This window comes from Opisthocomus hoazin, chromosome 12 (genome assembly GCF_030867145.1).
Source record: "Opisthocomus hoazin isolate bOpiHoa1 chromosome 12, bOpiHoa1.hap1, whole genome shotgun sequence".
Lineage (NCBI taxonomy): Eukaryota > Metazoa > Chordata > Aves > Opisthocomiformes > Opisthocomidae > Opisthocomus > Opisthocomus hoazin.
Window position 1 is genome coordinate 2,901,793 of NC_134425.1, and position 27,282 is coordinate 2,929,074.

The window sequence follows — 27,282 nt, forward strand, 5'->3', positions numbered from 1 at the left end:
GAGGGCTGCTCTGTGGCTGCCGTTCACAATGCGAGTGCTGGGGGAGTTTGGGGCGGATCCCTCCTTAATGGCATAGCGCTGGAGGCCTGACAGCAGCCAGATTAGCGACGGAGACTCCAGCCTGCGGATTTGGAGGAGGGGGGGGTTTTCTTGCCTAGCAAGTGTCATTTGATGCTGAGTGAGAAACCATCCTTGGGGCTTCATCAGGGAGGCTTTGTGTACAAAAGGTTCTGGTTAGGAAGAATGGCTCCGCGGGGATTAGCGCAGGAAAAAGGGTCTGTTTGCATCAATACAGCAGGGCGGAACGTTATCGGGACAATCTCCCTCCTAGCCCGCCTACCTGGCTTGTCACACTGCCTCGAGCAGGCAAAAGCTCTGTGGTCTGTCCCCAGGGCACTGCCAGCCCTGGAGCTGGCGATTGCTCTCCGGCTGTGGAGGTGGGAGGTGTGAGGAACGCTCTGGAGTGAGGGGACAGCATCTTCTGAGCAGGTAGTTCACCAGTCAACGCAGCTGGAAGTCCCTTGGAGAACTTGGGGGAGACTTTGTTTCCCCCCCACCTCTGCTTTTTTCTGAAAGTGAAGTCTATGGAGGGCGATAGAGCCTGCTAAAATGGGGACCGGAACACAGCAAACCTGAGTAAACCCTGAGTCCAGCCGGGCAGGACTTGGTATTTAACAGTTCTCTAAGCTGTTTTCTCAGCAATTGTGGCTTTGACTGAAAGCATCGTACCTAGCTTTTAGTTTTGGACGATTTCTTTAAAAGGATTCGAAAGGAAACGCGGTGTCGTAAGACTTCTGCGAGTGTTTTTCCTGTGCCCTGTGGGCAGCAAGGTAGGACGGGTGTGCAGTGAGCTGTAACAGTGGCTTACCTGGGAAGGGAGCGCTGGTTTGGTCGAGGAGGGCACTGACAGCGATTTGGAGATGGAGAAGCATGGCCCTGCAGCCTCCTCAGAGACCCTGCAACTCGCTTGCTCAGCTCAGCACACGGCAGCCCAGCTGCCCTGCTAGGGACTGATCTCTCCGTTTGAGATTTGGCTCTAGGTGCGGTATTTCCACAAAGATTTGCTAATTCAGAGGTGCCTGTTGCATCCCTCTAACGCAAGACCTTACCCCTAAGCAGCAGGCTTCCTGAAGAGCTAGCTGCGTTGTTCCTGTAGCTTGGAGCCCTGCTGCGGTTAAGCGAATGCTAGGAGAAAGATGGTGCTGAAGGCTGCTTTTAATGCAGAATATGGCATAATGAGGGAAAACAGGCTCCAAACTGGAAGGAACGGAGGCTGTAAATCCTCTGCCATCCTCCTTGGCAGCAGCCATTCAGCGCAGAGACCTGCTTTTCCCCTTTGCCTTCCCTCTTGCTCCATGCAGGTGTTTGACTCTCTTCCCCGTGCCCTTCTCTCCGTAGGTGTATGTGGTTGGAAATGACAGCTCGAGCCTGATGCTGGGATCCTTACAGTCAGTTCTGGGAGTGGTTTTTTCCCTCTATTCCTTCGCCAAGCAGAATGTGTCATACTTACGGTAAGGAAGGGTTGTGCACGACTCCTTCTGGGGTTTCGTCTTCCCTGTTCTGCCCGCCTCCAAAGGCTGTGCTCTATATGGGCACGTACAGAAGCTGACACCAATTTTCTCACCCTGAAGAGCTCTTATTCAAAGTAGGCAGTAACCGCAGGCATAGACGCGGTACACGACCTTACTGGCAGACCTGTACCCGAGAAAGCAGTTCTCACGTTGGGTTTTTGTCTTCCCTGAAGCCAAAGTGTTTGGTGTAGAGGCAGGCGTGCCCCGTGGGAGCCTTGGGAGCGCAGGTTAACTCTTGGTGCCTGCCTAGGAGCAGGGATTGCGGTTGTCTGCGGACAGAGGCGGTGACTCTGGGACCTGGCTGGGTGTCGGAGGGTTCTGTGTACCAGGGATTTAGAAACGGGAGAGAAACTGGATAAAACAGCTTGAGTGCTGACTTTTGGAAACACCAGGTTATTCTTTTCCTTTCTGGGATCACTCTTTTCTGACATGTGCGGGGCCCTGCCTCTCGGCAGCAGTCCCTCGTGCCGTGCCCCGCTCCCCCATGACTGATGTACGATGGTGAGCACCGCGTGTGGCAGTTGTGGTGGCAGGGACAGTGGTGACCAGGTGCCGGCTGTCCTCGCTCCTTTCTCCTCCCGGGCTTTCCCTGGGCTGTCCTGAGTTTGGGCCAGCCTACAAAATACACTCCTGGTGGGTTTATGCTTTGCTTTGGTGATACTGGCACGTGGGTACTGGAGGCTTTCCCTAAAAGGTCTGTGTAGACACAGCCTCTGCTGTTATTAAAGACATCGTTAATCACTTCAAAGAGTAGTGAGTGCTGTGGCAAGTTCGTAGAACAAGCCAAGTTAACGCTGCTGCTGGGTGAATGGAGTCACTGCTCCCTTCTCTGTTTGCAAAGGAATTTGGCAGGGGTAACTGAAACCGCAGCTGCCTAGAAGTGTTCAGGTTTCCAGACCCCTGGCACAGCGCTGCTGCTCCACCTCATTAACCTGCATCGTTCCTTGGCAGGGGTTCCCGCGCCACCTTACAGTGCTCCCTGTCTCCTTCCTCCTCGTCCTTGGCACAGCTGACAGCCCTGTGCTTGGTCGTGTTGGCGTGAAGCACCAGGCGCGGCGTGCCGAGGCTGCGTGGAAGTGGCTGTCCTTGTACAGACACGCTGTTCAGACAGCGCTCCCTTCCTCGCTGGGCTGAAACCTTGAAGGACCCAGATCCTTCCATCTGGGAACGCCAGAAGGACGGGATGTGCTGCCGATCCCCTTATAAACTGACACCAAAGCCATCAGCTGCCAGAGCTGCCAGCCCAGAGCGTCCCAAGGAGTTCCCGTAGCCGCTCCAGAGCGCTCTTGTCTTCTTCCTCGCCCCGAGACGTGTGATCCCGTTGCAGTGCTGGTGGGCAAGGAGGGGCGCGGCGGGCACAGCAAGGTCACCACTGCTTTCTCTCTCCTTGCCAGCTCCCCGTGCCAGGAGATCCTGCTGTGGTTCTTGGAGAAGTCGGAGCGAGAGGTGTCGCTGGCCGTGCTGGAAGGCTTTGCCGGGCTGAACAGCAGCGTGCGTGCCCTCCACCCGCTGTGCCAGTTCCGCACGGGCAGCGAGGGTGGTGCTGCCGTCGCGGTGGAGGAGACCATCAGGTGAGCATTGTTGGGGCAGGGCCAGGCGTGGAGGGCAGGCCCCCAGGCATCATCCAGCATGCAGGGCTTTTCACGGCACGCCTGGCTCGCCCAGGCGAGGGGGGGCTGCTGGTGCCGTCCCACCACGGCCTCGTCCCCCCAGGCGTACAGGTAGACGGCGGTCTGCGCTGAGCTCGGGTGGGGATTGCTTCCACGCAGCCTCCGTGTTCCTTGTACATGGTGCACAGCTCTGACTTTCAGCCCTGAAAAGCAGCACATTCTGTCTGAGCATTAGTGTGCGCTCTCCAAGTGCTCTTCCCGAGTCCTGCCTGCGGGGTGTCTGGGAATGGGACACGCTCCCTGAGCCCTAACGCTCCCCAAATTCACCTTCCACCCTCCTGGGCCTGTCTTGTGGCAGATCATGGCCGTGTGGAGTGAGTGGAGTCCCTAGGGTGCAGGTGGCACCGTGGCAGCGAGGACTCGAGCGATGCCAGTGTCACGGAGCCAGCGACTGAGCTCCCCTCCTGCTCTTGCAGATGGTCTCTACAAGTAGAGACAGAGCGTGGCCATGTGGGGAATAAACTGCAGCCATTAGACTCCAGCCACGCAAACTGGGACTGTTCAGCGGCGTGACATTTGGTTTAAAGGGGGGGAGCTGTTAGCTGGCAGGTACGAGCCCAAGGCAGTGCTGTCGAGCAAGGTGGAGCGCGGAGCTTCTGCCCGAGAGTGCCCTGTGCACCCCTAACAAAACCCCTTGGTTTGGTTTAATTTCAATCTATTCCTGACCTGAATTAGAAGGAGGTCTGCCCTGGGGTCTGCACTGGTTAAACTGGGTTTACTTTAAAATTACTCCTTAACGGCCGTGGCTCTGCCCGTGTCCGTCCTACGTTTACGGCTGTGACCGCTGCGTGAGGCAGCCAGCGCTAATCCCGTTCTTTATGGGATGGCTGGATTAAACCTCTGTTTTGTGCTCATGATTTCGGTTAATGTTACTCCTTTAATGAATGCAGGTTAATTAATAAACTGAGTGCGTGATCACGTAGGCCAAATGAACTGAGCAATAGTTTGGCTCAGCTGCCTCCAGGCTTCCGCTTTCTGGCAGTGCTGTGAAGGAGGGTTTCCCAGAGAAGGCAGAAGCGGGATCTCACCTTGCCACCGAGTCGTTTAGAGCCAGCCCGGCGGGGGGTCTGGGTACCTTCGTGTTGGTGACACAGTGACCCTGTTTCAGCGACGAAGATGAGGCCCTCTACCAGAAGGTGTCCTTGGAGCAATGCCGTGTGGAGAGCTTGGTGGAGCTCTTGTCTCACTGCCAGAAGAGTGGTCTAGCCGGAGATTTCTTCATCCGCTGCCTGAAGGTAAGGGCAGGCAGGGGCACATCTGCAGGAACCGTTTCCCTGGGCCTGTGGCAGGCGGCAGAGGGGACCGAGCGTCCCCTCACATGCCTCGGGAGCGCGGAGCCGGGGTACGGCACGCCATGGAGCCACCCTGCTGCGTGCCGGGCGGGAGGGCCTGGGACAGGGAGGCAGCCCTGGTCACAGAAGGGGTTAACCCTGTTCCCCCCAGACAACAGGAGCGTGCCTGAAGTTTAATGGTGTGCTTGAGGCTGAGAATAATCCCTGTTGCTTGCTTGGCTCTAGCAGAGGGCCCCAGCTCCTGCTCCGAGCCCCTGCGGTTCCCTCCCGGGCTGGGCTGTGTTTTCGACGCCGTTGCTGGCAGGTGGAGCCCCAGCCCATAGTCACACGGGGTTTGCAGCGTCCCGGGTGTAGGGGTGCTGCTGTGATACAGGTGGGACAGCCAGGAGCTGTGGGCAGCTCTCGGAGACCTTGACGTACCGAGGGGAAAGTCCTGGTCGCGTGAGGAGTCAGCACGAGCTCTGCAAAGGGGACGGGGGGGTCTGGGTGCCTTTGTGAGCAGCCACTGCCAAAAGCAAGGCTGCGAGCAGAGGCCCCGCGAGCCTCACAGCCCAGAGGATGGTTGGCCTGAGGAGAAGTGCTCGGTGGTGCTCTGTGCGGTGTCCGCAGCGATGGAGGTTTGCAAGGGTTTGGCCTGGTGACAACCACACGTCTGGAGGGGGATGAGGCTGGAAGAGGGGAGGTAACCAGGAGCCCTTTGCAGCAGGCGGGAGGTGGACAAGCAGCACCCAGGACCGCTGGCGTGGTGACCTCAGTGATCCTGACACTGATTTGCCTGTGTTTAACCATCGCCCTTCCCTGCCCTGTCCTTCCTTCTCGGCAGGCGCTGACTCGTGTGGCTGCGGAGGACGAGGCGGCTTCGACCTCGGCTGAGGTGCCTGGAGGGAGTCTCCTGGAGCGGGAGCAGTACCACGCCGGGCAGAGGAGGAAGCTGTTGGTCCTGCAGCTCGTGGCCACGTTGTGCGAGAGCGTCTCGGACACTGTGTTCACAGACGTTGCTCAGGTTGGTCATGGCAAAGCTCTGGGGGATCAGCAGCTGGAGCGTGTGGCAGACCAGGCTCTGGGCCACTGGGCTCTAAGGAGACGATGGCTAAGAAACAGCTGGAGGAAGCTAGAGCATCCCCAGGAAAAGCAGTTTATTGATTCAGTTGCCAGTGTCTCAGCAAGACACCGTCCTGTGCAGTGCCAGCGGGAAGGACAGAGCCAGCTGCAGAGAGAGGAGGGAGCAGCCCAGCAGTCGTCTCCGTATTTGGGTCCGTGGCTGTGTATTAAAAGCCAGGAGAGCCGTCTGTGTGTTAATCAGAACTCTGACTTGCCAGCTGCTCATCTTTATTTTGAGCAAAATTTATTCCCAAGTTCAACAAAGCTCAAAGACATCTGTACCTGACAGACCTTTTCGACGAGTGCTTGCTGCCCGTCCGTGGTGTTGGCGCCTGGTTTTCCCAGCGCGTCTCAGCAGCCACCTCCGGGAGCTGGGCTGCCAGCCGGGTGAACGCGGCACGGCACCGCTGCGGCGTCCTGCTCGCCCCATCTCCCCGAACAGGCAGTCCGTGGTGTTCCTGTCGTTTCTGCTGCTGGGACACCCACACCACGTGGTGTGTCCGGTCGTCAGGGTCAGCACTTGTCCACGTCTTCATGAATGGGCAGCCGCAAAATTTATTAAACATGGTTATTTCAAAGGCCAGCCGAGACTTGTTGAACCTGGTACCAAAAAGGATTGTTAAAATATGGCACTTCTGTCCACCCTGAGCCCACGCCACGGCAGCGCAGAGCGGGGTTGGCTGTCCTGTGCCAGGTCGGGAAGGCTGTTGGGTGCCGAGGGCAGCACGATATTCCCCACCTGATCGGTGCGTTTTGACTTCCTCATCCTGGTTTTTATTGTAATTTTTTCGACTCGGTGACCTGGTTATGCCAGTTAACGGTGACTGGCTGGAGCAGAGGCGGTCACTGCTAACACAGGTTTCCTCACTTTCCTCTTGGGACAAAGGAGCCTTTGTGTGCGCTCTGCAGTGAGAGGGGACCCAGCCGGTGTCCTTGCGGCGCCCGCCTGTGCGGCAGCCAGCGCGGCTTTGTCCTCACCTGCTTCTCCATCCCACCCACCCGCACGCACCCGCTCCGCTCCCTCTGTCAGGGAGTTGGGGTGGGAAACGGGGAAGGGTTTTGCCAGACTCCTGAGTCCGGCCATGAGTCTGGTATAAAAAGAAACACCCACCGAAAAAAGAAACCCAGACAAAAGGGCCATTATGCTCCCACCTGGGGGTTGTATTTCAGGGAGGGCTCCCTCGAGCTGGGACGGCAGTTGCAGAGCTGTTCTTGAGCAGGTTCTGCAGCACAGGATTCCTCCGGGGCGTTTGTTCTTGCTGGGGGCACTCCGGGTGCGTAGCTTTGTGCTTAATGGGGTCGGAGCAGGCGGGATCCGCCTTCCCAAAGCCAGACCCCAGGAACGGCAGCAGCTGTGGACCCCCTCAGTTGCACAATTTATTTTATTTGCATTTCTCCCCCCCTCCACAACCAATTTTCATGGGATTGACTTGATCTCCTTGATACGCCAAGGATGCTTTCCTCCCATGAGACACAAACATGCCCCAGTGGTTTGTTTTTTGAGCTTTTTTCCCCTTCCAGATTAAGGTGGGGTTTTTTTCTTCCTAGATTTTTTCTTTAAACTTTTTAGATTTTCTCAGTACCTGTCTACTGCTAGATTATTTATTCATGACGTTCCTATTTTTTGCATTAAATATCATTTCAACCCCATTCAGCTTGTGTGTCACTGTTGTGTGAGAGCAGATGATCTGACACTTGGTTTTTATTTGCAATTATTGCTGTTTGATGGCATTTCCTACCCAATCCTCTTCCGCAGCCCCTCGCAGCCGGCCTCCCTCCTCGCTGCAGCAGGGATGTGCTTTGAACCGAGCTGGCGGCGATCAGACCTCCTGCTGATGAGGAAACGTGTTGCCTGCACCCAGTGCCTGTGCCCTGGAGGCTGGAAATGCGGGCTTTGGCTCAACAGTACCTTGTTGCCCTCGTACTTTGTTTTCCAAAAGAGGAGCAAAGTAGTTCCCCTTCTTTTGCAACACGCCTGTTGCGTAGGAATGACCCCAGTCCAGCCCCTTCCCAGCACTGCTGGGTGCCACGGCGGCCGGCAAGCTCGCCCCAAGCCACGCAGTGCCAGTGCAGCAGGCAAAGACACACAGAAAACAAACCCCTGAATTTCAAGCTCTGTTAGAAAGGCGGGAAGCTTGTGGGACCGAAGATGTCGGTGCCAAGTGGTGAGAAGGCCGATGCCAGCCGGGGGTTCTTTTGCTATCCTCCTCTTAGTGGTTTGACATCAATTCAGGATTGTTAATGGGCTTGGGGGGGAAAAAAACCAAGTATTGTGAGAAAATCACAAAATAAGTGACATAAGTGGTAAATGACCCAGCTCCAGTGTCGGCTGCGCGTGGGTAAATGGTGTCTGGTACTGGGGAGCCGTGGGGCAGCCGGCAGGGGCAGGAGCCGCCCCGGGCGAGGGCAGGTGGCTGGGAGCGACCGCAGCCCGGGGCGGGGAAGGGACTTGTGCTTGTCCCTAGAGCTAGCAGGGGTGCAGGCAGGCGTGGGTTTTTGTTGTGATGATGTTTATCTGAGCCGTGCTAAATCCCTGCTCGACTCCGGCCGTTGCTGCCGTGCCGCGTGCCGGCAGGCTGCAGCACCAGTGCCTTCCCGGAGCCGCGTGCTCTGCAGCTCTCCTGTCTCCATTCTGCATCTACCTGAATTTTTCAAGCCCAAGCCTTTCTCTAGCACAATTTTGTGCGAACCCATCGTGTTTCCCTGTTGCCACCACCATGGCCTTCCCTCCCAGACTCATCCCACTTGGCTTCCAGCTCCCATCCCGTGGTGGAGCTGGGACAAGAGGCAGAGAAGGGGCTGGGCTGTTTCCCCCCGGCTCCTGCAGCCCCTTCTGCTGCCAAGCAGCCGCCGTGGTTTAACCATCGCCTTGTCCCGGGGCTGGGGCTCAGCCACCCTCCCAGCCCCGCTCCCGAAATCCTCGCCTGTCGGTTCAGACAGCCCGGTGTGGGGCTGGGGGCTGTGACGCCGGGAAATTGGCCCCTCCGTGCTACTGCCGGAGAGATGGGCAGCGATTCAGGGGCTCCGGCACCTCTGCAGCCGCCTTGGGAGCCCCAGCTACCTCCTGCATCCCCAGTGCATCCACAGCCCGGCTTCAGCAGCACCCTAGCCATCCCCCAGCTCACCGGGTCTCCCCAGTGCCGCTGGGTCCGCTCACCCAGGCAGGGTGATGGGAGGGGAGCTGGGAAGGTGCTGGGAAAGGTCTGAGAGGGAAGGTGGTGGGATGGGAACAGCAGGGAAACGCAAAGGGTTTGTATGAAATTAGCAGGCGTGGTGGTGTTGGGGTGATGGTTGGACTTGATGGTCTTGGAGGTCTTTTCCAACATTAACGATTCTATGAAATTGTGCCAGAGAAAGGCTTGGGCTCAAAAAATTCAAATAGATGCAAACGGAGACGGCAAGAGCTACAGCGCAGCCGGCTCCGGGAAGGCACCGGCACCGCGGCAGCCTCCTGGGATGTCCCTGGGGATCTCCCCTCCTAACCGCTCTTCCCCCCGCTCTCCTCTGGCAGGTGGAGGAGTTCGTGGCAGCCACGCTGCAGCGGGCCTGCGTCAGCCCGGCACGGGGCCCCGGCGCGGCGGCGGAGGCGCAGACCCTCGCCATGGCCATGGGGCTGGTGGCTGCCATGCTCGGCGGAGCCGTCCAGGTGAGGGGGCGAAGGCGGGGGGCTCGGTGGCTGCGGGGAGGGGGGAGACCAGACACCATCCCACCGCACCCGGTCGAGGGGGGCTGCAGCCAGTGCTCCGGGGTCTGGGTGCTCCACGGGTTGGGGTCCCTCTTTAATCCTAGAATATATATGTAAATATATATATATATATAAAATTCTTCCTCGGAGCAGTGCCAGGGCGCTGGCCAAGGGTGCAATCCTGTCAAGGCATCCCTGAGAGCCTGGTTAATTAATTTACAATCCAAAATCTGCTTCGGAGAAGGCGCTGACGGAGCGGTGCGATCCCATACAGCGTCTTTAAATCCCAGCGCCGCATCCTCTGCGTTCTGACACGTCCACGAGCTCCATCTCCGGAGCGCGACGAGCTTCCCGGGGTGGGCTGTACCGTTCTTGGAAACCCTCTGTAAGAACGGTACCTTGCTCGGGGACGCCGTTACGCGGTGTCAGCCGAGCTGCCATCGGGGAGCGACCGCACGTTCGTTAGCGCAATGCAATCGCTCCGGCTTGCGCTTGAGTCAATGAGCTGCCAGGGGTTGCTTCATCCCTGGGCTCGCCCAAAGGGAAATCCAGCTGTTAATGGAAAAAGATAATTTATTGTGTCTTACGGCTGAATTCCTAACATTGGGAAAAGAACATTATTTCATTAGAGAAAACTGAAAACCAGAGTCTTGCAGTTCTAATGGGCCCCCTCCCAGGCGAGCTCCTGCTCCGGCGTTAACGGGAGCAAATTAACTTGGCAAATTGAATGCAAAGCATTTTGGAGGCAGCTGCAAGACCGTTTGGATTTCAATGGCCAAGGGGTTTTTTTTACACAACGATCCAAAAGCTCCCCAAAATCCCTGCTAAAACATCACTTTTCAGGTCTCAGAGCCCAGATTTTGCTTCTGGGATTAGCAATTAAATCCAGGTTGGGGCAGGACCTTCTCCCCCTCGGGCGCTGCAGCCTCGGGCTGGTTATGGCTGCCTTGCCCGGAGCTTCCTTCCAGGCAGGATTGAAGGCAGGAGCGAAGGCAAGCCCCTCACGGCGCTGCCAGGACGGTGGGAGGGATGTCCCCAGCTCAGCCCCCCATGCCAAGCGTGAGGGGCACCGCTCTCCTTTGGGCTCTTGCCCTTCCCACCTTCTCCCGTGGCACCTCCGGGCTGGGCTGGCGAGGTCATGGCTGCTGCTGCCGGCTGCTGCCCTGCCGGAGATGCCGCACCTGGGATCAGTGCTGGGGTCGTGGGGCATGGCTGTCGCCCAGAGCAGCTCGTGGCACCTGGAGCCTGGCTCGTGGGGTGGGGACGGATGGCTTGGGGCTGCTGTGGGGCTGCGAAACGGCCTGTGGGGCTCGTGCAGCTTTGGGCTGCCTCCCTGCCTTGCCTGCCTGCCTGCCTCCCTGCGTGCCTCCCTGCCTCCCTCCCTGCCCTTCTGCCTCCCTGCCTGCATCCCTGCCTCTCTGTCTGCATCCCTGCCTCCCTCCCTGCCTGCTTGCCTGGCTTGCCTGCTTCCCTGCCTGCCTCCCTGCCCTCCTTCCTCCCTGCCTGCTTCCCTGCCTGCCTCCCTGCCCTCCTTCCTCCCTGCCTGCCTCCCTGCCTGCCTGCATCCCTGCCTGCCTGTCTTGCCTGCTTCTCTGCCTGCTTCCCTGCCTGCCTGCCTCCCTCCCTGCCTCCCTCCCTGCCTCCCTCCCTGCCTGCATCTCTGCCTCCCTCCCTGCCTGTCTCCCTGCCTTCCTCCCTCCCTGCCTTCCTCCCTGCCCTCCTTCCTCCCTGCCTGCCTCCCTGCCTGCATCCCCTGCCTTGCCAGGACCATGGCGGCGAGCGAACCTCCCGTTACGGCCGTGCCATCGCTGCTTCTCTCCCCCCTGCAGCTGCAATCGGGCGACTTTGCCGTGCTGAAGCGGCTGGTGCCATTGCTGGAGGAGCTCTCCCGCACCTACCCCGAGCCCCTCACCCAGGAGCTGGCTGCGGACCTGCGCATCGCCATCTGCACCCACGGGGCCTGCTCCCCCGAGACGGTGGGCGCCGCTGCCGACAGCGTGCTGGGGAAGAAGCCAGGGGTGGGCACACAGAGCCCTGCCGACATCCCTGACGGAGCTCCGCGCCCGGGGGGTGGCCGGGCACCATCACGGCACGGCCGCAGCAGCCCCGCAGCTTCCCAGGAGAGGAGCGAAGAGCAGAGCGTGAACCGTGAACCCAGTGCCACGGGTCCTGCTCCAGCCCCGTGCGCCGACAGCCCGGCCCTGGGGGGGCTGCAGGAGCTCCTGATATCGGCCTACGACCCGCAGCCCCCCTGCCGGGCAGCCGCCCTGCGCCGTCTCGCCACCCTGATCATGCAGCGGGATCCAGAGGCGCTTCGGCTTCGGGAGAAACTCCTCCAGGTACCGGCCTCCCGCCCCGGTCCCCATCCTGCACCGCGGCACAGGGCTGGGGCTGAGCGTGCCGGCGGGCTGGGGACAGTCCGTGTTATCGGAGCCCTCCTCCTTGCAGGTGTTCCTGGAGAACATGCAGCACGAGGACGCCTTCGTCTACCTCTCGGCCATCCAAGGTGAGCGATGCCCGGCCGGGGCGAGTGCCCGTGCTTCGGAGCAGCAGGTTTTACGCTGGGGAACTTTGGGCAGTGAAAGCGAAGAGCGGCAGAGCTGTGGCCAAGCTGGGGGCTCAGCATCTCCTGCCCTCCAGGACCACGTCTTCGTGCCTTTTGGTCGAGCCCGGAGCTGCGTGCGGGCTCTGTGCCACGCTCCTGAAGCCAGCAGCCTTCATCTCCTGGTTGCGCTTACTCAGTGGGTAATGTGTTCGTTTACCCTCTGAGTGAGCTGCAGCTGGCAGAGGAGCCGGGGCCGTGGAGACCCACTGGGGCTCTGCCACGTCCCTCTGCTCCGGCCAAGGTGGTCACCACCCGCTGATGTTGGCCAGCGACGTGGAAGTGGAACCACGGCAGCTTTCTCCAGGTTCCCTGATCCATCACCTCTCATGGCCTCGCAAATTGTGCAGCTGAGGGGGAAGAGCAGCAGCCACGCACCCAGCCCCGGTGCTGGTCCTGGCCGTGCAGGCAGGAGGTGGGGAGCAGCGGGCAGCAGGAGAGCAGTGTGCCGCCCCGATCGCTGCCCTCCTCCCCGTGCCGGGCTGCTGCTGCGGGCGCCGATTCCGGGAAACCCTCAGGTCCGCACTCGCTCCGGTGCGGTCAGCGCGGCCCCGTGGCACCGGGCTGCCCGTTGGCGTCTGCAGGCAGCTGCCTCCGCACCCGGGGTGACGCGGGTGTCCTGTGCGGCGGCTGTGCCGACGCGTTACGGTGCGCCGGGTTACTTGGAAGGGACAGCTGCCGTTCCCGTGGCCCGAAGCGATGCCGGCGCCGGCTGCCGTTGGGAAGGTAACCCTCAGCAGCAGCTGGAGAAGGAGCTTGTCACGGTGCTTCCCTTTGCCTGCACGGTCTTGAGTGGAACGGGTTTGTCCTTGCCCTGCAGGTGAAACACAAACGCTTCAACCGTCCCCGGGTGATTAATACTCCCTGCGCAGCTGCCTCCGTGTTTCGCAGCCCGGCTGCGGCTGTGAATAACCCTGACGCGGTTCCTTGCAGCCATGACTCACCCAGCCCGCACCGCGCTGGCAGCGGCACCCGCGGCGTGCCGCGTGCGGTGCCGGCGGCCGTGCCAGCCAGGCTCCCCGCTGCCCCGGTCGGGCTCCCCGCCGCAGCAGGGCTTGCCCGCCAGCCGGCCGTGCTGGGGCTGGGACCGGAGGTGGGAATTATCACGGCGCTGCTGGGAATGGCTCTGGCGAGGTGACGCTGGCTCTGCCCCGCCGGACGTGCCTGGGCTCGCAGAGGGTGACCCATGGCAGGCACCCTCCGATAGTTGGGGAACGGGGTTGGAGGTGAAGGTGGCTGCTCCTGGAGGGCAGGGGAGCTGGGGCTTGGCCTGACTCAGCGCTTGGCACTGCCAGGGCTGCCTCTGCCGCTCGCACTTTCCCTGGAGAGCAGCTGCCTGTGCCCATCGCAGAGGCACCCGCTGCCTGGCGAGCTCGGCGCTGCCGGAGCCCTGCCCGGCGCCTGCCCCAGCCTGGTTTCCACCCAGCGCTGCCTGCGATGCTCGGCTTGGACTGGCTGGCTCCAGGCAGCTCTCGAAAGGGACGGCAAAGCCAGAGCATCCCTGCGGCGTAAGCCCAGTGTGTGCCCCATGCCACGGCCTGACCCCTCTTCATCCCCGGGGAGACGCGGCAGGCACGGGGCACACTCGGGCTCCGGCTCCCAGCCTGGGCCAGGCAAACCCAGGGTATTCACAGGGCCCCGACGGGGACAAGGACATGCCAGCAGCGTGTGCCCGATGGCCGGGAGCTGGGAGCAGCAACCAGACACTGCACCCAAGCATTGCCTGCGGTACCCGGCTGCCCCGGCGCTGGCCCAGCGTGCGGTGAGCCCCGCAGCGTGCGACGGCTGGCGTGCTGAGTCGACGTTCAGTCGGTGAACGTTAACCAGCAGCAATTAGTGGGCACCTGCTGCCAACTGCTAAATTATTTATTTTTCAGCTTGGCACCCAACCGGACCTGGTGCTGGGCTGCGCCGGGGCTGTGACTTTGCGCGGAGGGGCTGGGGGATGTGCTGCGGAGCGGTGCGGGGGGTCCCACGGGTGACGGCTGCACCGACAACACCAGGCCGGCACAGCCACCGGCGGTTCCTCTGCCAAAGGTGGTGGCACATGGCATCCTCAAGCCTAGTCCTGACCCACACTTTCCTCTTGCTCTCCCCCAGGTGTTGCCCTGCTCTCCAGCGAGTACCCAGAGCGCATCCTGCCCGTCCTGCTGGCACGGTACGGGTGCCCGGCGCAGGGCACGGGGGACGCTGCGGCTGCCGTCACGAGAATGAAGCTGGGCGAGGTGCTGATGCGCGTCACCCGGGCGCTGGGTGAGTCCCTGCGGGCACGGCAGAGCTGGTCACTCGGCCCCTCGCTGCTCTCTGCTGTGCCGCCAGGTCCGGGGCAGAAAGTCATCGGCGGCTTCACAGAATCACAGAATCCCAGCTTGGCAGGGGTTGGAAGGGACCTCTGTGGGTCACCCAGCCCAACCCCCTGCCCAAGCAGGGTCACCCAGAGCAGGCTGCACAGCACCGCGGCCAGGCGGGGCTGGAATATCTCCAGAGAAGGAGACTCCACAGCCTCCCTGGGCAGCCTGTTCCAGGGCTCCGTCACCCTCAGAGGGAAGAAGTTCTTCCTCGGGTTCAGCTGGAGCTTCCTCTGCTTCAGTTTGTGCCCACTGCCCCTTGTCCTGTCGCTGGGCACCACTGGAAAGAGTCTGGCCCCGTCCTCCTGACCCCCACCCTGCAGATATTTAGAGGCATTTCAAAGGTCCCCTCTCAGCCTTCTCTTCTCCAGGCTGAACAAGCCCAGCTCCCTCAGCCTCTCCTCGTAGCAGAGATGCTCCAGTCCCCTCCTCATCCTCGTAGCCCTCCGCTGGACTCTCTCCAGTAGCTCCTCATCTTTCTTGAACTGGGGAGCCCAGCACTGGACCCAGCACTGCAGATGGGGCCTCCCCAGGGCAGAGCAGAGGAGAAGCTCCCTCGCCCTTCTGCCCACACTTCTCTTGATGCACCCCAGGATCCCATTGGCCTTCTTGGCACCCAGGGCACACTGCTGGCTCATGGTCACCCTGTGGTCCCCCAGCACTCCCAGTCCCTCTCCGCAGAGCTGCTCTCCAGCAGGTCAGCCCCAGCCTGTACTGGTGCCCGGAGTTGTTCCTCCCCAAACAACCTTCCTCTTGTCTAGAGGTGAGAATCGTCTCCCGTTCTCCAAACCCGAAGGGTGCCTGGCCGGGGTTTGCTGGCGGGCAGGAGCGGGGCAGCGAGTCCCACCCGCAGCCCACCATCCCCTCGGCCGGCAGCGCTGGGCTCGGATGCTGCCGGGAAGCGCCTGGACACGCAGGGCTGAAGGGTGAAACCTGGATGGAGCCTTTCCGGCAGCCACTGCTGGGACACGTCCCAAAATGCCTTGTCTTATTCCTCGTCAGAGGCCAGGCCAGTGAGAACGTGTGGCCAGAGCTCTCTGTGCCCGGGGAAGGCGGCAGCCGGTGTCCCCGCTGCCGGGGAAGCCGGGCTGGGGTCCCTGGTCACTGGCCGGGCGCTTTGTTCCCTGGTCGGCCGTGGCAGAGCCACCTCCTCCTGCAAAGCCCACGTCACCCAAGCCATGGGGCTGGGGCTTCCCTGGGCGCTGTGCTGTGTGCCAGCTGCCTGGCCTGCCGCAGCTCTCCTCCATGGCACGGCTGCCGCTGCGGCGTTTCCGGCCGCGGTGGCATCCCTGAGCTCTGCCGGCTGCAGGCATCCCACCGGGGCCGGTGCTCCTGGGGCCAGGTCTTGCCGCTCCCCTGCCCCGATGCCGGGACAGGGATGGGGCATCCCACAGACCGGCGATCCCGTCACCTCCCCGTGGAGCTCGGCAGAGCCTCGCGGTCTCTGAATTCCCCCAGGCGGTGTCCGTGTGTCCAGCCCTCGCCTTGCCCGGTGCTGCAGCCGCACCACGCTGGGTTTCCCTCGGCAGCTGCCCGCGGTGCGGCTGGCAGCTGGACGGTGGGCATGGCTCTCCCCCCCTTCCCGCGGTGCCTCTGCCGCGGGCAGCGGCTCCCGCCTGTCCGGGCTCGCCTGCGTATTTATAGAACAAATCGCACGAAGTTGTTTTTGTTGCAAAGCTTCAGGATTTCAAGAGCGAGGGTTTATCCGGCGCTTCCAGCCGTGCTCTGCTCCGTGCAGCGGCGCCGCGGTCCGGAGCTCTCCTGCCGCTGCCTGGGGACCGACGTGCCTCCCTCCAGCCCTGTCCCCATCCCTGCTTGCCATCCCGCTGGAGTGGCTCTTCTCCCACCCGGGAGGGGATTTGGCAGCGTGGCTGGAAGCGCGCAGCAGCCCTGTCCCAAGCGTGCGGCACCGTTCCTCTGCCTCCGGCAGCGCGGGGCCGAGCGCCGCACGGGGCTTCGTGGAGAGCTTGCACGCAGCCGGTCGGCTTTCCTCGCGAACCCCTTCGATCTGCTCCGGGTGCGCCACGGCAGAGCTTTTCCCTGCTCCATCGGGGAGCACGTGCCTTGCTCGCTGCGGGGAGGGAAACGCTCCGTGCGCTTTCTGTGGCCATCCGGCACGGGGCTGGTGTCGGCTTCGGCTGGGATGCGGGATGGAGCAGGCTGCCTTCCCGCAGAAGCGTGGCCGTCCTTGGCATCGCGGCACTGCCCCGAGCGCTCCCACCCTGTGCCGTGCAGCGTCCATCCCTGCCCTGCTGAGCACGTGGTCTGGCAGCAGTGGGGATCACAGAATCCCAGAATGTTTGGGGTTGGCAGGGACCTCTGTGGGTCACCCAGCCCAACCCCCTCCCCAAGCAGGGTCACCCAGAGCAGGCTGCACAGCACTGCGTCCAGGCAGGGCTTGAACATCTCCAGAGAAGGAGACTCCACAGCCTCCCTGGGCAGCCTGGGCCAGGGCTCCATCACCCTCAGAGGGAAGAAGTTCTTCCTCATGTTCAGCTGGAGCTTCCTCTGCCTCAGTTTGTGCCCGCTGGATGGCCACGTGGGAGGGGTGAAGCTGTGCCGGGACGCTCCTACGGAAGGGTCCGGCTGCCTGCTGCCCTGCCTGTTCCTGCCCAGCTCTTGGCCATCCCACGGAATATTTCCTGGAAAGCCCACCAGAGCTTCCTCCTTCCCACTATTGCTCCCCTCGGCCAGAGCAGCCCCTACCCGGTGGGAGCTGTGCCCACACCTTCGGCTGCGTGTCCGCTGGCCCAGGGCATCTCTCGTGCTGGGTGATTGTGGATGCCGGTCACGGGCTCCGCACGCCGGCCTCTAATTAGGCGGCTCACACATCCGCAGCGCCTCCGTGTGCTAATTGGGCGGGGGGGGGGGGCGGGTTGCATGGCTGAATTACGTGAGAATTCAGGCTTCGCACTTCGTGTCTGTGTGCTGTGTCTGAGTGGCCCCGTGGGAGCTGGGGGGACGTGGGCTGCACCGAATGTCCCCAGACAAAGGGCTTTGCTGTGGGGTGTGCGCCGGTGGGGTTTGCTGGTCTCCACAGCATCCTCGTCCCGGGCACCACAGCGGCTCACAGAATCACAGAGTGTTGGGGGTTGGCAGGGCCCTCTGTGGGTCACCCAGCCCAACCCCCTGCCCAAGCAGGGTCACCCACAGCAGGCTGCACAGCACCGCGTCCAGGCGGGGCTTGAATATCTCCAGAGAAGGAGACTCCACAGCCTCCCTGGGCAGCCTGGGCCAGGGCTCCGTCACCCTCAGAGGGAAGAAGTTCTTCCTCGGGTTCAGCTGGAGCTTCCTCTGCTTCAGTTTGTGCCCGTTGCCCCTTGTCCTGTTGCTGGGCACCACTGGAAAGAGTCTGGCCCCGTCCTCCTGACCCCCACCCTGCAGATATTTGTAAGCATATCCATAAGGTCCCCGCTGAGGCTCTGTCTGTGGCTCGCTCAGTGCTGCGCCCAGGTCGCCGTGCCGGGCATCAGCCATGCTCCAGATGTTGCACCCAGCTGTTCGGCGATGCGGCAAGCAGGGTGGCTGCAATGGAGCCGGGGCTTTGGCAGGAGGGGGCTGCGGGTCTTTCCTCGCCCGTGACGTGCCGCTCCGCTCTCTCTCTCGCAGGGGACATGGTGATCCAGCACCGGGAGCCGCTGGTGCAGGCCTTCCTGCGAGGCGCGCGGGACCCCGACAGCACGCTGCGGGCCAGCAGCCTCTCCAACCTGGGCGAGCTCTGCCAGCGCCTCGGCTTCCAGCTGGGCTCCATCGTCCACGAGGTACTGGCTCTGTCTCGGCACTGCCGGGCCTTTCCCCGGGTCCCTGCCATCGCTCATTAAGGAGGGCGGCTCGTTAGTGGGTGGCAGGGCTGCTAAGCGCTCGCTGCTGGGGGGACAACAGCCTGGGGTTTGCACGAAGGACGTGAGGGATGTTTACTGATATCGGAGTACAGAAGCCATTGGATCTGAAGCAAACACTCGGGAAATTCTAGCCCCCGTTTTCACAGAATCACAGAATCCCACCACAGCAGGGGTTGGCAGGGCCCTCTGTGGGTCACCCAGCCCAACCCCCTGCCCAAGCAGGGTCACCCAGAGCAGGGGGCACAGCACCACGTCCAGGTGAGGCTTGAATATCTCCAGAGAAGGAGACTCCACAGCCTCCCTGGGCAGCCTGGGCCAGGGCTCCGTCACCCTCAGAGGGAAGAAGTTCTTCCTCGGGTTCAGCTGGAGCTTCCTCTGCTCCAGTTTGTGCCCGTTGCCCCTTGTCCTGTCACTGGGCACCACTGGAAAGAGTCTGGCTCCGTCCTCCTGACCCCCACCCTGCAGATATTTCGAGGCATTTCTAAGGTCCCCTTGCAGCCTTCTCTTCTCCAGGCTGAACAAGCCCAGCTCCCTCAGCCTCTCCTCGCAGGAGAGATGCTCCAGTCCCCTCCTCATCCTCGTAGCCCTCCGCTGGACTCTCTCCAGTAGCTCCTCATCTTTCTGGAACTGGGGAGCCCAGAACTGGACACAGGACTCCAGATGGGGCCTCCCCAGGGCAGAGCAGAGGGGAAGGAGAACCTCCCTCGCCCTGCTGCCCACACTCCCCCTAATGCACCCCATTTAGGTGCATCCCTTTTAGGGCTAAAAGCTTTATAATCAGCTGAAGAAGTCGCTTGCGGAGGGAAGCAGTAGCCCAAGGAAAGGCGGCACTGCCTGCTCCACCGCAGGAGAAGACCTGGGGGCACAGGTAGTACCTGCCAGAGGCACCTCCACCCGCTTGATGAGACCTCGTCACCCTTCCCGCCATCACCAGGCGGCTGGTGGGTGGCAGGGGTGCCCAGCCCTCACCCTGACTGCCGGAGCTGTGATCCCGCTGGGGTGAGCCCGGCTCCTGGGGGTCTTCTCCCTGGAGCGCTGGGGGGGGGCCGTGCCGGGAGCCACCGGCATCACGGTCCGGCAGCCCCCGAGCTGGTGTGTCTGCGCCCCGGTGGGAGCCAGAGCTTTGCCCCCCACCCCTGGCGCATCCCAGACCTGGAGACACCAGGGATGCAGCGCTTGGGCTTCCTCCCCGGTTGCCGCTCGGCGTTCCGGCGGCGTTTGACGAGACGCCAATGCAGCACACGCAGCTATTTCGGGAACGCGCTAGCTCTGCTCGTTCTCCCGGCTGTCACTGCTGGGGGTTTAATTAGGTTCCTTCATCTCTCCATGCTTTTTGGAGAGCTTTCCAAGGCGTCCGCGTGCCGCTCAGTCCCTGCGAGAGGGAGGGCTGCTTGGTGCCCCACGCCTCGCAAAAAGCAATCCACCCTCCCCAAGCTGGGTGCCCGGCAGGGGAACGCGCAGCTGCGGGGCTCCCATCCTCATCCTCCAGCCTCAGGCCACCAAGGGACATCTCTGCTGGGTCCCCCTGTGCCCTTGCTGATGACCCCCCACTCCCTGTCCCCGCAGGTCACCTCCTGCTTGACGGCCGTAGCCAAGACGGACCCCGAGGCAGAGGTGCGACGAGCTGCGGTGCACGTGGTGGTGGTGCTGCTGCGGGGGCTCAGCGAGAAGGCCACCGAGGTGGGTCACCTCCCCGCTTGTCCCCTCCCTCCACCAGGCTCCTGGGCATCCCCGGGCACCGGCCTGGTGGTCCTGGGGGACAGCCACTCCCTGTGGGGGCTGCAGGGCTGCTTCCCAGGAAGCTTCCAGGGAACGTTCTGCGGGAGCAGGACCTCCAGCTTGTGCCTCCCCCACCAAAGGGCCCCCCCTGCCCCATGCCGGATCCGTCCCAGGGCAGAGGGGACTTCATGGGGGTTCCCTCTGAGCTGCTTGGCCATGCCATGGGGCAGCGCCGTGCTGTGCCGTGGGGCACTGCCAGCTCGTGGGAGCCATGGGAGTTGTTCATCGCTGATTTGACTTGGAAATGCTCGGTTTTTCCGCGAGCTGTGGCCTCCCTCCCCGCTTCCCAGGAATGAGCGTGTTGGGACTCAGCTCCCGTGAAGGAAACGGCCGGTTCCCCACAGGAATCCCCGCAGCGGGGTTCTCGGCTTCTCCTCGTGGCCCCGTGCCGGAGGGACGCCACGATGCGCTGCTGTGCTACGCTGCCGGTCGTGGGGAAACTGAGTCACGGGAGGGCCGGGGCTTGCGCCTGAGGCGGTGCGGTGGTGGTGCCGCCGCTGCGTCCTGGCAGCGTTGGTGGAAGGGGCAGCGCCGTGCGTGCCGGGGCACGCTGAGGGTTGCGTTTCGGGTTGTGGCGGATGCTGGTGGGTGCTGACGGTTCTCCTGCCCGCTCTGCCCAGGTGCTGCGGGACGTCCTGCGGGACCTCTACCGCCTGCTGAAGCACGTGGCGACGGCCGAGCCCGACGGCGCGACGGTGCTGCACGCCCAGCTGGCGCTGGAGGAACTGGATGCGGTGATGAGGAGGGTCCTCTTCCCTCCGCAGGCGCTGGAGAAGAAGATTGTGGTGCTACCGTAGCAGGGCTGGGGCTGAAGAAATGGACTCTTCCTGCTCCGGCGTCGGGGCCGAGCAGCTCCCCGAGGGGACGGGTTCGCTGTGCCCCCGGGATGCCGCTGGCGGGGGAGAGCGGGTGGCCGGGCCGGGGCTCACGGGGACAGGACGGGGGATTAAACAGAGATGTGCTCAGCCCTGCGCCCGTGACATCTCTTGGGAGCTGTGCGAAGCCCCCTGCTGCCATCCCGGCCATGTCCCAGCCCGTGGCTGGGCCGTGCTCGTCCTCGCACCCTTGGGGTGGTGGCAGCAGCGTTGGGTGCTGGCGAGCCCCTCAGTCCCGTGGGAGGGTGGGCATCGGCCCCCAGCGCCCACCCTGGGTCCCCTGCAGCCAAACAGCGCCAGCTGCCATGGCCACCCCCGAGGGGAGCCGGGGGGGGGTCTCTGCTGTCTGAACTCCCCCAGCATGGGCACCCACGCACCCCGGGGGCTGGCAGGGAGCCGGCTGCTGCCCCACGGCCCTGCCTGGCCCTCCCTGGGCACCGCGCTCGCACCGTGGGGTCCGGGGGCTGCCGGGGGGGTCCTGCGATGGACAAGCCAGCTGGCAGCTCTCACACCCTGGATACTGGGTGCCCATGGGCATGGAGGGAGCCCTTCTGGGTGCCAGCCCTGGGCGAGGGACGGGGACGATCCCTGGAAGCGGCAGCTGTACCGGCTTCTGAATTATGTGATTTTTGCCAAATCTGAATTATTTTTGTGGGGGAGCAGAAGGAAACGGAGCTAGCGTTGCCAAGCCCCCGCCCTGCCGGCATGGTGGGGCCGCGGTGCTGGGAGCGGGGCTGCGCTGGGGACCTGTCCCCACCATAGTACTGGTAGCAACCAGCTCTCGAGGTGTCCCTCACCAAGAAGGGCCAAGGATGGGGCCCTTCTGCCGCGGCACCAGGGACCCCCTCCGTGCCGGGGTTGCCATGTGTGCCGGGAGCGCGGCTGGGGTCTGCAGGACCCCACGGGGTGCCTGGCCGGGACCACCGCTCACCACTGGGTGCTCGAGGACATCCCAGCGTTGGGGTCACCCCTCTCCCTCCAGCCGGGGCAGCCCCCATGGGTGCCGTGTACCCACCGGGCAGAGGGAACAAGGATGGGGACTGGGGTGCTGGGGGGTCACACTGGACCCCTTGGGGACCCATCCAGGGCCCCCCCTCACTGGCAACCCCTCGCAGTGGGCAGCCTCTGCCCGGCCGTGCACAGCCCCAGGTACCGGTGTCACACAGAGTCACAAAATCAGACTGGCAGAGGTTGGAAGGGACCTCTGTGGGTCACCCCGTGCCGGATGGTGCGAGGGGCTCAGCACCCCCTTCCCAGCGGGGTTGGGGGTGCGGGACTGTGTCTCCACCCCCGGCCAAACCGCCTGCGCCGGGCCCACACCTCACCTCGCCGCGCCGTGCCGTGCTGCTCGGACGGGTGTGCACAGCGCATTGTCCTCGCCGGAGAGCGGCGGCGGCCGAACGCTCCTCCTCGCTCCCGGTGCCGGTGCCGGGCCGCGGGCACGCGTCGCCATGCCGCCGTACCGGCTGCGCCTCCCCAGGGCCCGCCGCCAGCGGCAGAGGATGGCTTCGGAATGAAAAGTCTCTTTTGATGCCGTTGGCCGGGCACCGTCCGTCCGTCCTGCCGCGGCGAACAAGGAGGCGGCTGTGCCGGAGGAGGAGGGAGTTTGGTTTCCACCTTGGGCGAAGCTCCTGCGGCCAGCCGCCGGCCGGCAGCGGGCAGAGACGCCCGGCAGCCACGGACACGCCGAAAGGTAAGGGGCTGCGGGGTGACGCCGGGGCTGGGTCCCTGCCCAGGGGCCTGCAGGGTTGGGGGGGGACACGCTGCCTCTGTCCCCGCCGCCACGCCGGGTCTCGCGCCTCCGCTGCTCTGCTTGGCCGGGCCGCGTGGGAGCCACGCCGGCAATGCTGGGGGTCCCGGCGAGTCCCTGCCGTGTCCCTGCCGTCCGCGGGCTCACCAGTTCCTCGCCACCCGCTCCCAGTGCTGCTCCGGCACCAACAGCGGGGAGCTCCCGGCCGGCGTCACCACGGGTTTCGGCTGGGGGGGACATGCCTGGCCGGGGTGCTGCTGCCGGAGGGATCCCCGTCCCCTGGCTCCGGGCCTGATCCTGGGGTCACCTCGCACCCGGCTCCCACCCCAGCACCACACGCTGGCCTGTCTCGGGGCGAGGAACCCAAAAGCGCTGGATCTGAGCCCAAAGCTGGAGCTGCGGCTCCTCTGGACGCAGCAGGGTCCCTCCCGGGGCTGGCTGTCCCCCGCCATCAGCCCGGCGCGGGGACATCGTGCGTGAGCGGCACAGGGGTGACCCCCGTCCTGCCCCGGGACCCCCTGGCCGTGGGGACAGGGTGATGCCCCGGGGGTCCCCAGGGTGGGGGACGCGGCGGCGCAGGGAGGTGACCCGGGTTACCCCCCAAGAGCGGGGCTGGGGGGAGACGGGCTGGCCGCGGGGAGGACCCCGCGGTGTCACCGCCGAGCCGTGACCGGTCCCCGGTGCGGGGGGGCGGGGAGCGAGCCGGTCGTCCCCCCCCCCCCCCCCCCGCCGTTCCCGCGATGCCGGGTCGATGATGCCGGCGATCGGTCCCCGCAGTGCGGGGCTGGGGCCCGGCGCCAGGCGCTGCCGGTGCCGGTGCGGGTCCGCCGCGGGTGGCGGGAGGTGCCGGGGGTGGTGCCGGTGCCGCCGGTGCCGGTGCCGGTGCTCGGGCGGGGCCCCCGCGGGCTGCGGGCGGTGCCGGCCCCGCCGCGTTATAAAGGGGCCGGGCGGGCCGGGCCGGGAGCAGAGCGGCGGCGGCGGCCGGAGGCACCGGCAGCACCACGGTGAGTCCCGGTCCCGGTCCCGGTCCCGGTCCCGGTCCCGGTCCCGGTCCCGGTCCCGGTCCCGGTCCCGGTCCCGGTCCCGGTCCCGGTCCCGGTCCCGGTCCCGGTCGGGAGCGCGGAGCCGGCTGCACCGTAGGGGGGGGCTGGGGAGCGGGGGCTTGCCGCTGGCACTGGGAGGGGGGTCCCCCTGGCTGGCGCTGCGCGTGGCTCTGCACCCCCTCACGTGTTCCTGTGCACCCCCGCTTGCCTGCATCCCCCCCCCCCCACCTGCCCGTACCCCCCTCCCCCGCCCCACCGGGACAGCTCTGCAGTCCCCGGGGTCCCCATCCTGCAGCAGGGTGGGGGGCTGGGTGCTGCTGCCCCTGCTGCTGGGGGTTCTGGGGGTCCCGGTGGTTGGGAGGGTCTGGGTGGCTGTGCGCAGGCAGGGTCTTTCACCTGGGGTCACCCCGGGGCCGGGTCCCCAACGTCCCCATGCCCTTCTCTGTCCTCCAGCCCGGCCATTGCCCACGAGCGGCCGCGTCCCGTCTGGGCTGTGGACATGGGCGCCGTGTGCGGTGGGACACTTGGGACCCTCACCCCCAGACTGGAGGCACTGGGAAGGTCTCACCCCCAGACCGGTGACCGATGAGGGACAGCGTGGCCACGGGGCAGCAGACAAGCAGGGTCCCCCCCTGATTTTCCCCTTCTGGGGAGCCAGGCAGTGGGTCCTGCGGCTCAGCCCCGCCGTGACGCTGCCCGGTCCCCCCCGCAGATGCCAGTGAGCCTCTCCACGGCCCTGCGCGTCGTCGGGACCAGCCTCTTCGCCTTGGCGGTGCTGGGGGGCATCCTCGCCGCCTACGTCACCGGCTACCAGTTCATCCACACGGAGAAGCACTACCTCTCCTTCGGGCTCTACGGGGCCATCCTGGGGCTGCACCTCTTCATCCAAAGCCTCTTCGCCTTCCTGGAGCACCGGCGCATGCGGGGCGAGGGGCGGCCGGTGCGGCTGGGGCGGTCGGTGGCCCTCTGCATCGCTGCCTACCAGGAGGATCCCGACTACCTGAAGAAGTGCCTGCGCTCCGTCAAGCGCATCGCCTTCCCCGACCTCAAAGTGGTGATGGTGGTGGACGGGAACGGACCCGACGACGCCTACATGCTGGACATCTTCCACGACGTGATGGGCTCCGAGGGCTCGGGCAGCTACGTCTGGAGGAGCAACTTCCACGCACGGGGCGAGGGGGAGACGGACGCCGGGCTGCGGGAAGGGCTGGCCCGCGTCCAGGCGCTGGTGCGCGGCACCACCTACTCCTGCATCCTCCAGAAGTGGGGCGGGAAGCGGGAGGTGATGTACACGGCCTTCCGGGCGCTCGGAGACTCCGTGGACTACATCCAGGTGGATGCATGGGCCGGGAGAGCGGGTGGGGGATGCGGGCAGCAAGTCCCCTGCCCACGCAGCCGGGCAGAGGGGCTGCAGGAGGAGCAGGAGCAGCCCCACCAGCCCACGGCAGCGCCCGGCTCAGGATACGGCCCCGCGCACCGGCTGCAAGCGACCTGCACCGGGGTCGGGGCTGAAGTGCCACCGGAGGGGGTCGAATCCTGCCCATGAGGGTTTGGCATCACCTCCTCGGCGCGGGCAGGACGTGCCCCCAGGCTGGTGGCACCCTGTGGGACAGCGTGGCACGGTGCGGGGTGCCAAGCCCTGCCGCACGCGGGCGAGGGGTGGTGGCTGGGGCAGGAACAGGGTGGCCGGGTTGTGTGGCGGGGCTGGGTGGCCTGGGGAAGCGGTGGCCGGGTGCTCCGCTCCCTGCCACCGCCTGCCGGTCTCCGGAGCTCTGCCTCGTCTCGCCGGCCGCGGCTCGGGCTTGCCCGGCTGCGGGCTGGGCTGTCTGCCGGGCGCGCGTGGGCGGCGGGAGCGGGGCTCGACGTTCCCTCTGCCCCCCAGGTGTGTGACTCAGACACGGTGCTGGACCCCGCCTGCACCGCCGAGATGCTCCGCATCCTCGAGGCCGACCCCCGCGTCGGCGGTGTCGGCGGTGACGTCCAGGTGGGTACCTCGGCCACGAGGGAGGGCACTCCGAGGGGGGTTGTGGTGGTGCTGGGGGGTTGTGGTGGTGCCAGGGCTCACGTCCGCCTGCTCCCCAGATCCTGAACAAGTACGACTCGTGGATCTCCTTCCTGAGCAGCGTGCGGTACTGGATGGCCTTCAACGTGGAGCGCGCCTGCCAGTCCTACTTCGGCTGCGTGCAGTGCATCAGCGGGCCCCTGGGCATGTACCGCAACGCCCTGCTGCAGCAGTTCCTCGAGGACTGGTACCACCAGACCTTCCTGGGCAGCAAGTGCAGCTTCGGGGACGACCGGCACCTCACCAACCGCGTGCTCAGCCTGGGCTACCAGACCAAGTACACGGCTCGCTCCAAGTGCCTGACGGAGACGCCCACCCGGTACCTGCGCTGGCTCAACCAGCAGACCCGCTGGAGCAAGTCCTACTTCCGCGAGTGGCTCTACAACGCCCTGTGGTTCCACAAGCACCACCTCTGGATGACCTACGAGTCGGTGGTGACCGGCTTCTTCCCCTTCTTCCTCATCGCCACCGTCATCCAGCTCTTCTACCGTGGCCGCATCTGGAACATCCTCCTCTTCCTGCTGACGGTGCAGCTGGTGGGCATCATCAAGGCCACCTACGCCTGCTTCCTGCGGGGCAACGCCGAGATGATCTTCATGTCCCTCTACGCCCTCCTCTACATGTCCAGCCTGCTGCCCGCCAAGATCTTTGCCATTGCCACCATCAACAAGTCAGGCTGGGGCACGTCGGGGCGCCGGACCATCGTGGTGAACTTCGTGGGGCTGCTGCCGGTGTCGGTGTGGGTGGCGGTGCTGCTGGGCGGGCTGGCCTACACCGCCTACAGCCAGGACCTCTTCAGCGAGACCGAGGTGGCCTTCCTCGTCTCGGGCGCCATCCTCTACGCCTGCTACTGGGTGGCCCTGCTCACCCTCTACCTGGCCATTGTCGCCCGGCGCTGCGGCAAGCGGCAGGAGCAGTGCGGGCTGGCCTTCGCCGAGGTCTGAGCGCCGCGGTGGCCCCGTGTGCTGGGGTTACCGGTGCCCTCCCGGCACGGTGCTGGGCAGCGCTGAGCGCGCCCGCCGTGGCGTTTCTGATCAAGTCTTGCTTTTTTTTTTTTGGTTGTTGTTGGTTTATTTTTTTTCTTGTTATTTTAATTTTTCTGTACAAAGCGGGCCGCTGGCTGGGGAGAGGCCGGGCTGGGCACAGCCGTCGTGCCGGCAGCATCACCCCGGCGTGAAGCGCGGAGCGCTGCTGGCCGGGCTCCCCCCAACCCCACCGCCGCGTCCTCCACCCTTCAGTGCTTTCTACAGGGGGGGGGGGGACTCCACAGTCCCCCATCCTCCACGGTGCTATGGCAAAACGTCCCCCCCCAAAACCCCCTCCTGGCAACGTCTCCCTCCCGGCACCGCTGGCTGGTGCTGCCTGCCGCCGACCGCTGTATGTGCGGGCACGTACCCACGGGGAGCCCCCCACGGCTCCTTCCAGGGGGGGGTCTGGCTGCCCCAGGAGGGCAGCAAGTCCCTTCAGCTTCGCCAAAGAGCCAAGGGGGGGGACCCTGGAATGCAAAAACAGGGGAAAGCGGGGCTGTGGGTTGGCCGGAGTGTCACCGCAGCTGCGGTGACACTCCGGCCAACCCACAGCCCCATCGTCCCAACCCCGCTGCCTTCCTGGCGTTTAGAGAGCGGGAGAAGCTGGGTTTTGGGCTTGGACACGCAGAGGAAG

The 27,282-nt window shown here is 64.3% G+C and overlaps 2 protein-coding genes across 2 annotated transcripts in view; both read left to right on the forward strand.

Moving 5' to 3' along the window:
• The window catches only part of TANGO6 (transport and golgi organization 6 homolog), a 28,870-nt gene extending 8,093 nt beyond the window's left edge, over positions 1-20,777 (forward strand). Inside the window, 11 exon segments of the mRNA XM_075433331.1 lie at positions 1,399-1,511; positions 2,966-3,142; positions 4,350-4,476; positions 5,357-5,536; positions 9,146-9,280; positions 11,149-11,658; positions 11,768-11,825; positions 14,022-14,174; positions 17,879-18,030; positions 19,678-19,791; positions 20,511-20,777. Of these exon segments, the coding sequence (XP_075289446.1) occupies positions 1,399-1,511; positions 2,966-3,142; positions 4,350-4,476; positions 5,357-5,536; positions 9,146-9,280; positions 11,149-11,658; positions 11,768-11,825; positions 14,022-14,174; positions 17,879-18,030; positions 19,678-19,791; positions 20,511-20,687 (1,896 nt within the window). The 3' untranslated portion in view covers positions 20,688-20,777.
• Positions 20,778-24,270: 3,493 nt separating this feature from the next.
• Positions 24,271-26,564, forward strand: HAS3 (hyaluronan synthase 3). The gene is made up of 3 exons (XM_075433345.1): positions 24,271-24,891; positions 25,441-25,542; positions 25,641-26,564. The coding sequence occupies exons 1-3, from the start codon at positions 24,271-24,273 to the stop codon at positions 26,562-26,564; spliced, it is 1,647 nt and encodes a 548-aa protein (XP_075289460.1).
• Positions 26,565-27,282: the final 718 nt, after the last annotated feature.